The sequence below is a fragment of the Charadrius vociferus genome, unplaced genomic scaffold (assembly GCF_000708025.1).
Source record: "Charadrius vociferus isolate BGI_N301 unplaced genomic scaffold, ASM70802v2 scaffold455, whole genome shotgun sequence".
Taxonomy (NCBI): Eukaryota; Metazoa; Chordata; class Aves; order Charadriiformes; family Charadriidae; genus Charadrius; species Charadrius vociferus.
The window spans coordinates 6,287,943-6,300,479 of NW_009648550.1; the positions used below are offsets into that span (position 1 = coordinate 6,287,943).

General features: G+C 46.5%; 1 protein-coding gene across 1 annotated transcript in view; it reads right to left on the reverse strand.

Moving 5' to 3' along the window:
• Positions 1 to 10,715, reverse strand: part of PAK7 (p21 protein (Cdc42/Rac)-activated kinase 7) — a 45,596-nt gene extending 34,881 nt beyond the window's left edge. Inside the window, exons 1-2 of the mRNA XM_009886035.1 lie at positions 10,684 to 10,715; positions 6,087 to 6,301 (exon numbers count right to left, since the gene is read on the reverse strand). Of these exons, the coding sequence (XP_009884337.1) occupies positions 6,087 to 6,290 (204 nt within the window). The 5' untranslated portion in view covers positions 6,291 to 6,301; positions 10,684 to 10,715. The remainder of the gene's footprint in view (positions 1 to 6,086; positions 6,302 to 10,683) is intronic.
• Positions 10,716 to 12,537: the final 1,822 nt, after the last annotated feature.

Consider the following 12,537-nt stretch of genomic DNA (forward strand, 5'->3'; position numbering starts at 1 on the left):
TCCTGTTTAGCGATCAAAATAAATTGAAAGTAGGGCTGCCTTACAGGACAACTGCAAATCTGACCATAGTCACTCGTAAGTGAAGATAATCACAGAAGAACTGAAGCTGGAAGGGACCTCTGCAGGTCATCCAGTCCAATCTCCTGCTCGGAACAGGGCTAATGTCAAAGTCCTGTCAGGCTGCTCAGGGCACTGTCCATCAGATTTTTCCCTCTCCAAAGGCTGAGATCCTACAGCCCCTCCGGGCTGCTGTCCTGCTGCTAAACCATGCTCGCTGGCAAAACATTTTCCTTTCCCTCAGAATTTCCTATGCTGCAAGGTGTTGGCTCTTGCCCTTTTCGGAGGTGCCCCCTCCACCCTTCTCTCCTCCCGGCTGAGCATGTACCAGGCCCAATGTGCGACTGCAACGTGTGTAATTAGGAAAAGTGAGTTATTAAGCATGAATTTTCATGATGTGGTTACATGGAAGGCCCACGAGATGTCAGCAGCCTTCCAGGTCCTGTCCCAGCAAGAGCAGTGCTGTGGGTCCGCAGCATCCTGGAGGGATGGGAACCAACCTTCTTCAAGCCAGAACTTCACATTGTCCCATCTAGAGAGGTACCACAGGAGGCATAAGTACAAAGAAGGGGCTGTCAAGAAGGAGAGGTAAAAATTTGGGAGGGTGAGGAAGAGAAGTAAGGACAACCACCACTTTGTTCATCTCTCCCCAAGAAGCAGGCAAAGCCTTTCAACAGCTCTTTATTTCTAAATCCCCCTTTTCCTGGTCAGGCATTTCCCCAGGGCAATTCCACACGGGAGGAGAGGGCTGGACATCTAATGAGAGCTGGACATTTCTGACCGCCCAAGCCCAGACAAGGACCCTTGCTCATCTCCTCTCTTTCAGGTCTTTGGCCACTCAGCACCGCTGCACACAGCTCTGTGCTCCGTGTCCTCTATCTAAGCAAGGAAAGAATGTAAATGTAGGAAAAAATTAACACCTTAAACGACGCTTCAATTTCATTGCTTGAAATACTTTAGGAGGCCAAGTAGGATGGGGAAGAGAAAGAACTACTTTTCCTTTTGTCAACATGCACAGTAAACAGAAGCTTTGATCTTCAGGCCGGAGCTATTAAAACGGCCATGACTAGTAACTAATTTTCTGATTATTTCTCCCCTGTGTAGCAGAGAAGCTGAAATATAGCAGTAGAAGCTCAGAGAAGTTTTAAAAATCACAGTTATCTTGCCAGGATCAGGGTTAAGGTTTGAGAAGCAGAAGTGAGAAAAACTAAAATAAGACAAAACATAGATTAGACCACTGAAACATGAGGATGAAAGAGAGAGAAAAAAGCCAGTGACTCTGTGGTCTGTCCCTTACAGAAATTCTCTGCCCTGCAACACCCATGCATTGCAGGACACGAGGTAAATAAACTGCTGCAAGTTAACAGTGCAATTAATGTGCATCTCAAATTAATATCCATCTCAGTCCAGCCGTGGGGGACTCAAGGGCATTTTGGTGAAGCGATAGAAAAGGACGGTGTTTTCTCTACTTTTAAGGCATCTCAACCCACACAGCACAGAAGAGGTTCCTTCCATTTTGCTGACAACACAGCATCAATGTCAATCTGAAGATCTCACTCTGCCTTTGCTGGCTGAACACTCACCGCTCTGTATCGCCAAGCTGTGCTAATGCTCATCTCAGTGCACATCAGATACCAGGGGGCAGCGGAAGCCCTCATCCCCTTACACCCTGTGTTTCCAAGGGAATAAAATCAAGGAGAAAATTCAGGAAACATTTGAAATTCCACCACATGAGCATGTTTGGATTTACTGCAATGTGCTCAGGTGAGAAGGACATGTGGAGATCTCATCAGGAAGGACTCCTTGATGCCTCTTGATGCCTCTATATATTTGGTCACGCGAATGCTCACAGCCACCTCCGTCCTTACTCAAGGACAAGCCCACCACCACATCATCCTCAAGCTTGGTACTCTGATCTTGCTGACAGTGTGGATGGGTGAGACTACCCAAAGCATCAACAAAAGCGAAGCGATGGAGGCTTCGCACGCGTACCGGCACAGACAACTGAAGAATAACCCCAGAGTGGTGTTTTTTTCAGAAAAAAAAAGGCATTTTTTCCTCCTGTACCTTAACAGAAGTGAGGAGGCTCAGCTGTTCACTGCACTGGGAAACATCAGAAGGGATTTTAACAAGTTTTCAGTGCTGTCCTGCTCCCACTAACAGCAGCAGACATTCAAGTATCTTAATGAAGCATCTTTACAAAGCCAATGCTAAGCTCTTTCGGCAAAAATCCTCAAAATAAGGGTTCTGCTGTTTGTTTTCCTAATACTTTAGGCAGAGTGGAGAAACTATGAAGAGTGAGTTTTGCTGCCTAAGGACAATGCATTTGCTTAGTTATTGATTCTGAAGCGTTCAAAAACCAAAGGGTGGCAAATTGAAGCTCCTGTATAGCCTAACAGTGACGACAGGCCAAGCATATTGTGCTGAGGGCAAACATGGAAGCCATGAGCTCCAGGTACGCACAGGACAACTACAAAGTACTGAAGCAAGAGGACCGAGAGGCCTGGCATCAGGATCTCAGACTTCATGAAGCCTATTTTAAGTAGAGTACAGTACACAGACGGTTCACATTTTTCATCCAGAGACCTTTTCAGTGAAAATTCTTTTCAACCTTTTTCAAGTCTTTTTTTTTCAAATCTTTTCAAGCCTTTTTTCAACCCTCCCCCCCGTCTCCGCACCCCAAACCTATCAAGATCACTGTCGCTTTCTATTTTTCATGAAATTTTCTGCTGCATTTTACTGACTCGTGTTAGCATCTGAAATACACAATACTCTGCTAGTATCTGGGTCACCCACACCGAGAAGGGGAATCCCATTATTGTCTCTCCTCGTACTTGAAATGAATGAATTTGTAGAGTCAGCTCAGGTTTGGATTCAAACGCTGATAATACCATGACAAGCCGCCACCACTCGTGTGTAAAAGCACTACAAGCCTTTCATCCCAGCCAACACAGAGGCAGGGCGATGACATCCCCCAGGATATTTGGGAGCCCAGGGCGCTGCCTCTTCGTCATCGCTGCTGCTGCCTTTGAATATAGATGGAGCAGTGAGCATATTTATCATGTATTGGTTTTACCCAAAGGGATACATTATGTACCACCAGATCCTATCTGCTTTGCAGACAGAAACAAGCAAACACCACTAACTAGGAAAGCTGCAAAACCTACCGAAGTCGAGAAAAAGTCTTTTCCTTTGCTTCAGCTTTGGGTGAAGGCCAAAGCCAGGAAAGCTGCAAAACCTACTGAAGTCAAGAAAAAGTCTTTTCCTTCCTCTGCTTCAGCTTTGGGTGAAGGCCAAAGCAAGCACACACCAGTTCTGTCTCAAAACCAAGAAATTGTGCTCTCAAAGTCTACCTCTATGACCTGTGCTATTCTTCAGTTGCTAAGGAGCACCTAGTAGCAGGGACACTTCTGCCTCACACCATACAGGTGAGCTGAAGTAATTAAACAGAGCATAAATTTAGGAGTGCAAAATAGCGGAGTTGCAGAGCTGCTGTATGACCTGAAACCATGGCACGAACGATCTCTGGCCAAATGCCTCAGCCTGACTTAATACCATGGCTCAGGACACATTTATGAATCTTCTGCTACACCTCAGTGCGTTCACAAGTGCGTTAATTAAACTATCAACTGCTGCGTGGAAAAGAGAAAAGTTGTAGACAATATTGAGATCTTGGAACATTTGGTTCCTATCTTCATGAACTGCAAGTGTATTTTAAACATTCGGTTCTCACTAAAGTTATGAAATCCTCAGTGCCTAAATAACTTTTCAACAGAACTAAAGGTGCTGGTGCATGTACACACATAAAAAATTTCTCTAAATTAAATGATTATGCTGCAGTAGTTTAGCAACATTTAATATTCTTAGTTTTAAAGTGGCCGCAACTCAGTTCCTCTCCAGAAGTTATATCAAAACAAGGCATGTTAATTCTCAATAAATATACCATAAAATGATCTCTTGCAATAGAGTTAAAAGCAAATTCCCAGATGACAGTCAATGTCTCTTAGTTGCTATTAAAACTAACCTGTTTTTTCTAGCGCTATTATGGAGGCCCATTTCAATAGGCTGTAACTGAGTCCTGGATAGTGAGAGTAACTGGAGGGTGAAGGCACAATTTCTTGAACCCTTCAGACTTAACCCCATTTCCTTGTCTAACTACACCTTTGGAGCGGTGGCATGCAATTAACTGCAATTTGGGTAATCTGATTCCAAATTCACACCGTTCACCTATGCGGAAAACCCTTCCTGTGGGTCCTGCCGCCGATGGGCTTGTTTCTGCTCAGCCCTACAGCCACTGCTGAGATGGGTACCAGGTTGCAGGCATCCTGTCCCCGGGACATGTACCCTGGGAAGATGTCGTGGGATGCACGGCTGCATCAAGGACCACTGCGGCCCAAGGCTACGCTGGAAGAACAAGCTTGGCTTGGGAGCTGCATTTTGGCTCCTGGCCCCAGCCCTTCCTGGCACAGGATGGTTTAGTTCAGAAGTGCATCCCTGGTATGTGCACATATATGGACCCCTGATATACAGACATACACAGACCTCTCATATGCAAACAGAAAGGCAAGAATTCACAATTTCTTGGAAGCAACTGACAGTGATTTTCTCTGCTTCAAGATGTGGCAATTACTCATTTGGGGCTTGATCCTTCACACCCCGCAGTGTGTATTGCTTCGGTAGGACTCTGCACACAAACCAAGCTATCCGCATGACCATTTGAAGGCCAAGACCCAGAGTCATACTGCCTGTATGGTGCTGAGAAAGCTAATGCATTTAAAAACTTTTTAAGCCTGTGGATTTATGGTTTCAGAACAGCAGAAAAGAGATGATACTGCTGCAAGATAGTAAACTGGGTTTTTTTCATTTTAAAACATCTTTATGCATTCATGCCAAAAAATCCAGGGGTATTTTTGATGTTAAGAAGGGCTGTGGAATAAAGCCGCTCTCCTCCCTAGCAGGAAAATGCTTGCCTGCATTTTCCTCATTATGCTGGGCCTCTATTATACAGTAGGTATTTTATTACAGCACAAAATCAGGACTTTGGTTTTATCCCCCTTGTCCTGTAGCAACACCCATCCTGATCAGCAAGTGATGACTGTCCTTCAGGAGCAAGCAGTAAATGTAAATTTAGCAAAGAGCACTTATCAAATATAAATACAGGATCTGTGCACTCGGGATTATCTGATTTTCCCTTGCTACAGAAAAATCCACACTAAAATGAAATCCTAAATTTATTTTGCAGCTGCATGACAGCAAGATGTACGTGGCCAGTGGGGTATAGGCTACCACTAGCACACAAGTGCGATTTACTGGGATGTTAGAATGTGCAATCCCAGAAACACTCCTAAATCAGGGCAAATTTGTCTGCCGGAATCCTGAGCCTCTAAGGATGGGGATCCCAGCACTCTGCTGGTGCCCTTTCCAGTGCTGCTCTACTCTGAGCCAATTTTTTTCCCCAGCTGTCCAGCCTGAACCTCCCAAGCCACAACCTGGGGCTGCTTCCCCTCATTTTACCACCCGGTGAGGAACTCAGCTCCATCACCTGTGTTACCCCCTCCAGGCAGTGGTGGGTAGCAACGAGATCCCTCCCTGAACTCATTGCCCGGCTGAACAAGCAATTTAATTTTCTTCCTTTGGTGTACTTTTCCCTCTCTCCTTTGCTCCAAACTGCCTTTGCCTAAAGCACCGTTCTTAAATTAATTATCAAGGAGCTTTATGCTGCAGAGGAGCATCGTTTTGGGCCTCCGCTGGGACTTGTGGCTTTTTCCTCTGCAGCCCGGGAACGTGAAGGCACAGCCCCTGCAAGACCCGTGACTCACACTCTTCTGGGACATTCGTGCAAGTTTTATATATATAACCCTTTTTTCTTGCAGCTCTACTATTACATATTTGGATTTGCAGCTTTCTCCCTACTCGCACACCCTCCAGCCGTGCCTGCCTCCCGGGACAGCCACTATTGGTGTTACTTCATTACGGCTACGTTCAATTAAAGGTAGGTTAGGATATTCAAAGGTGACTTTGCACAATACCTTCATAGGCGCGAGCTGGATGGGAGTGATGCATGAGGGATCCACCATAGGCTTTGGCCTGTTTGCCGTGTCCGCCAGCAAGCTGTGCCACTGCTGAGGTAGTCCCGTGAACTTCTGCTCCCGGTGGTCAAAGCCAGTGTGAACCCGATGCTCGAAGTTAGAGGGCCCAGAAATTTCAAGCCTTTTCTTCTTCTTTCCGAACATGGTGGAAAAATCTGGACAAGTCAGAGGGAAATAGGAGAGAAAAGTTATAAGAAAACCAACTCTCTGCTTTGTTGCAACCTGCAGCCATTGTCTCTACCGTATGTGAATAATTTAATAGATGTTATTGGCTAAATACCTACATGAATCTTACACTCCACACTTTGCGATCTATGCAAGGAAGCACTTATCTGACTTCCTCTCACAGGATCTGAGATTTTAAGAACTTAACCCAGTCTCTAATCTATATATGTTCGTAATACCTCATGAAACAAGAAAATACCTCTGTTCCCAGAAGAGAAAGCCCCAGGTCCTCCTTGCTACTCCGCTCTCCGCTACCTGCTCGTGCCGCAAGGTGCGTCCAGTGAAAGCTCACAGCCCTGCACTCTCCCAGCTGCAGCAACGTACGGCTTTGCTCCGAGGACAGCATACGCCGTAAGTGGCGATCTGTGCCCTGACATGCCACAACAGCAAATGCACACACAGCTTTGCATCTTAAATCTATACGCCAGATCTTGGAGACAAGACAACCCATCCCAGACGAGAGCCTGGCTCCGCTGTGCTCACATCTAGATGTCACCCAGCAGCAGTGAAACGGGGATTTATTCTTACACCGCTTCAATGATGCAAATAGACGGAGAGCTCAGATCTAATTCCAACCTAGTTTAAGGGCCTCCATCTGCATTTGTAAAGGGTCCTGCTTAAAAATGATCACATTTACACGGTGTGACTTCTCCTTCGGGAGAGAAACAACTTGCTGGAAGAGCTACATGCCCGCAGCACCTGGGTTTATGCCCTGGTGGGGTGCAGCTCGCTGGCTCCCAGCCAGCACACTCAGGTAGGATTCATTATAGTGGTGGCCCTACTGCTTTTTAAGGTCCAGAAGGAAGGATCAGCTCCTTGTCTTTGTGCAGGTGGTATGGAGAAAAGAGAGGAGTCCCTCCGATGCTGTGCAAGCAAAGAACTGTAGGTTGTTGGAGGAAATGTGAACTTCCAAGCTTGTGCGTTGCTGGAGAGAGCTGATTTGACCTGGCTGCCCAATAAAGCTAATTGTTACAGCACTTACTCCACAGGAAGTGAGTGTTTTGGTCAACCACTTAGTCGCTATTTTTTGAGAAGAGTGGGTTTGTTTGCCTTCCGCCTGTCTGCTTTGCCCCTCCTGAGGAGCCTGGGGAATGCAGCAGGAGGGGGTCTGCAGGAAGCCCAGGAGACAGCTGGGGCAAGAGAGGTTTCAGAGGCAAGGTGGAAGGAGGCATGAACTGCCAACTGAAAGGGATGAAGGTATTTGCTCACTCTGTTGGCACGGAAATAGCCAATACACTCACAATCTGGATTAAACCTTGGGTTTGGTGGGTCCCCCCTTCCAACAAAGCGAAGCCTAATGGTAATAAAGAGGCAAGTTCAGAACTGACTTTCTGAAGGACTCCAGAAAGAAACCTGCTGCATAATGCAAGGAGAAATTCCCAGTTCCAGGGAAACAGACAGAGGTCCTGTTGCTTTTCAGTGAAATCCTGTCCTGTCCTGGAAAAGTCCTCTGCCTGCTTTCTGCTGTCTCAAAATAGTCCTCCACCTTGATCTCATGGCCATTTCAAGCAGGACTCGGTAAGACCTCAAGCAGCATCTGCCTGAAGTAGCAGCTGGGTGAGGAGGCCGGCAGCTCTATAAAACCTCTTGTGTCACAGGAGACAGTCAGCTGTAAAGGTGCTTTATGATTCGGGAGGCAGAGAGGAGAAACTCAGGGAAGAAAATACAGCTGTGTTGCTGCTGCAAAAAAAGGTAGGATGATAAATCAGGTGTTTATTCCACCCTCGATCCCTTTTATTAGTTTATTTAAAGATTGGGTCCATTATTTGAAAATTTCTTGCTAGCTGCTTTGTAAGTCCCCCCCGTGTGTTTCCAGGTGATTAAATCTCCCTTGTGCATGTTTTCTTTAGATGGAAGAGACATGCTCCCATCGGCTTTTCTTCTCATCTTCCATACCTTCCTCTGGCTTTGCTCCCCTTCTCTGACTCACCTCACAATCTCCTGCCCTTTTGCCAGTCCCCCTCCATCTCTGTTAACTCTAGTATCTTCCTCACCTTCCTCTCCTGAAACCACTTATGATCACCCTGCTATCTAGCCTTTTTTCCACTTCCAATACCATGATCTTATGTCTAACGTCAGTGGCATGTTGGGCACCTTGTGGCACTTGCAGAGAGAGGTGTTTCCAGCTCAACTCAAAGCTCTCATGGTTGGTCTCTGGCCAAAGATTATTTATTTTCAAGGCTCAAACAGCAGCAGTCGGCAGTTCAGGTAGCAGCTTATATTCACTGCTCATCCGCAGAGCTCCGCAAACCGCAGCCAGCTGCAGATCAATGGCACTGGACTGATTTCATTCACCCTCTGGGATGTGAATCTATGAGCCCTATTGGAGTCCCATTTTGAACCATCAGCTCTAGACACGTACTTCTTCAGCTGATCAATGCCAGTACTTGCAGAGTCTCCTGCTGGACTGGCACACTAATGCAGCTGTTGGATGCTTGAAGTCCTCCAGAGCCCCAGACAACATCAGATAAATAAAAGCACATCGACTGTCATACAGTATATTGCCTTTTAAAAAATATACAGCAGATTCATTCAACAACATTTTACTCTTGTTTTTAAATTGCTCTTTGATACATTGCACTCTCTTGCTTTAATACCATTGCAGCTAGGAGCAAATGTGCAATTGGGCCCAGCGTGACCTTCACTTTCTCAGGAGAGTATTTTAGTCTCAAACCTGACACCAAGGCCACGTTTTTGCATGGGGATGGTCTCTGAGGCCTGGGCAGTGGGACTTGCTTCCCTCTTTTGACTGCAGCTCATGGTTAGTTCAGCTTAAATTGACTGTAAAGCTACAGCAGGAGAGACAGGGAGTAATACTGGCACCTCACGTGGCAAGGGATGGATTCAGCCATGCAGGCAAATGCACAAATGCCATGCATCTTCGTGGCTGGAGAACATCCCCCGTGGGGCTGTGCCTGCGAAAGGTGAGCAGGAAACCTGGCTGATGGTGGTCTCATCCCTGTGTGAGTGAGGTAGGACACCCCCCATGGCCACCTGGCCCAGCTCTGCACACAACCTCTTGCTGCTACCAGGAGTAAAGCCTCGACTGCCTCTTAAGGGTGTCGACAATAAATGCTGTGCACTGCTGTTTTGCTTCATTAGCCAGCAAAGTCTCTCCATTTCACTGCAAAGCAAAGCTGACCTCTCCTTACCGTGGTGCCTCTAAATAACTGTAACTAACATACACAGCAATCCAAGGGAACTTCATTTCCCCTGATTTCTCCTAAAGAACGGGAATGATGCTACTTGTTTTCTTGCGCTGAGGATGCAGGTTTGGGGCCACCAAGCCACCTCCTGCTCCTGGCTCATAATTGCCCTGGTTCAGTCCCTAACAAGATACTTCTTCTTAGACCTCAAAAAGGAGAGATCACAGAATCATCTAGGTTGGAAGGGACCTTTGAGTCCATCCATCAATGTAACACTGCCAAAACCACCACTAAACCATGTCCCTCAGCACCACGTCCACATGACTTTTAAATCCTTCCAGGGATGGCGATTCCACCGCTTCCCCGGGTAGCCTGTTCCAATGTTTGATAACCCCTTCAGTGAAGAAATTTTTCCTCATATCCATCCTAAACCTCCCCTGGCGCAACTTGAGGCCATTTCCTCTTGTCCTATTGCCTGTTACTGGGGAGAAGAGACCGATCCCCACTTCACAACAGCCTCCTTTGAGATGGTTGTAGAGAGCGATAAGGTCTCCTCTCAGCCTCCTTTTCTCCAGACTAAACAACCCCAGTTCCCTCAGCCGCTCCTTATAAGACTTTTTCTCCAGACCCCTCAACCAGCTTTGTTGCCCTTCTCTGGACATGTTCCAGAACATCAATTCCTTTGCCATAGCTTTATCAATACGAGACAAAAAAATAAAGCATTTAGTCAGGTGTGGAAGTAGAAAACATGCTGGACAAGTGAACAAATGAGAAAGGTACCTCTTATTCCTAAAATGATTTGATAAGCCTTGGAGAGTTAAGTGCTTTGAAGAGAAATGATGGATCTCTTCAGTTCCCCAGGATGCCAGACAGTACATATACAACATAAATGTTATGAAATTTCTATCAAGAGCACAAAATGCATTTGATTAAAATAGAAGTTCATTCAGGCACCTATCCGTTCTCTGTCATGCAAAAAAGCAAGCCTCTTGCAGTCATTAAGAAACCTAATTTCCTAATGGGATTAGTCAGGAAAACATCCCACAGAAAACGGGGCAATTGCCCACATTTAGCAGAGGCAAAGGGAGGTAAGTGGCTGCGGGGCAGCAATGGAGGGCTGCCCGTGCGGCATCCTCACCCAACCCTCCCCATGCCAAGGCACTCACCCTTAACTTAATTCCTCCTGACAGCCTCCAATGTACTCCTGATGGTGCCAGGTCTCTCAGCAAATGCCATCTCTCTTAGTCCAGCTCCTCCTGTGCTCGCCCCTGCAGAATGAAAGGAAATGAAGTGTCGTACTCCTAATTTGTTGCTATTTTTGTGAGGACAAGCACAACCAAGATGCCTGTCCTCTACTTGCATATGCTTTTCCAATGAATAGTCTGGCTGATTTCAACACCATGTACGTGGCACAAGGTGATATTCAACACGAGGGGGCTGGGGGAGCCTGATCTAACAGCTACTACTGATGGCAGCAGTCTTAAGCTAGCTCCAGGGGGAAGAAAAAACAGGACTCATCATTATGTGGCTTCAGTGGGGTATTTCCATTACTTCTCTTATCCTTGTGCTGAAATGATGTAGCACATTCACTTTGCATTTATAAATCAGAGGTTTGAAGGAGGTAGTCCTTCAGTCGGAACAAAAAGAATTTAGTGAGTGTGATAGCATGTGACCAAAAGCAAGTCTGTTTTCACCTTGGGAGCCAGGAGAGAAGTCTGTACTCAGCTGGAGGCTGCGATGCTGAGGGGCTCCTCCAACCCAGGGTCCAACCATGGCACAGGAGTAAAGACAAGGAACTTTCTTTACCAAAGCCACGATGGAAAAAATATGGATGTGACATTTACTGGAGGAAAACACAATACTGGTGGGGAAAATCAGACTATCGTACTGCCTCTCCTACCGACACTGGCTGAGTAACCCACAGCAGTGCTGGTCCCAGCTGCGCCACTGGGGAATGGAGTGGACGTAGGGATACCAGAAGAAATGTGAGCTGTGCTCTGTAGCTACAGCTACCCAAAATCTTTCAAAATGGCAGTGTTTGTGTTATTCAAACTTCTGCCCAAGAAAGGAGTACCTCCAGCTCTGCTGGTGCCCGCTGAACAGTCATAACACAGCTCCATCCAGCTGCTGCAGGAACCGAGGCAATGCTGAAATGGTGCTATTGGGAGCAATCACTGCATCTTGCACTTAATGCTGTTTACTGTAGTATCTAACAAATCGAATTACATGCTAATCAGCACACCCCTGCCTGTTAGATCTACGCCAGACTTGGCTCCTTTTCATTTCGCTCCTTTCTATGCACAGAAATAATTCACTGAGCACCACAGTGCCATGGACTCCTGGACTGGTCCAAACTTCATGCGTGACCTCCAATGACAGATCAGGTCCCCATACGCAGAGAAAATTCCCTGTGTCCAAGATACTGCCCGTGCAAGGTGTGAGACACAGACCAGCAAAGCAAATCCACTCTGTCGGCTACTGCACCATCATCTTGCTGCCTCCCAGTCACAAATGAAGGTAATTTTCCAGCAAGAAGTATCCTAACAGCCCTACCCTGGAGTAAGAAGGTGGCAGTATTATTTTGGGTGCCAGGGGAGCCGATTTGGGTCCTCCCATGAGGGTGTCTGTGCTCGGGGCAGGATTTCCAGCAACGGCCTTCCTGCGAAAAGTTAAAGCCTCACCCCAGCTCCTATCCGCAAGCTCATGTTCAGAGGTGACAAGTTGCTCTGTTTGTTCAGCCTCATACACTTGACCCCATCCTGGGGTTTTGGTGGGTTTTCCCTCCGCTGTGTATGAGATCAGGGGAGATCCAGGGGGACTGAAGAACTGAAAAGCTGAAAGTTCAGATTTACGTAAATAGTCTCAAAGAACAAATTTTTGCACTTAGAGAATGTAAACCTGAGGCAGTTAGAATAAAAGGAAAAAAGGATGCCTTCAACCCGAACTTAATCATATTTGGTATCTTTTATCAACCCTAAATAAGAGTAATCCAGTTAACACACCAAATAAGAGAGAAGCCT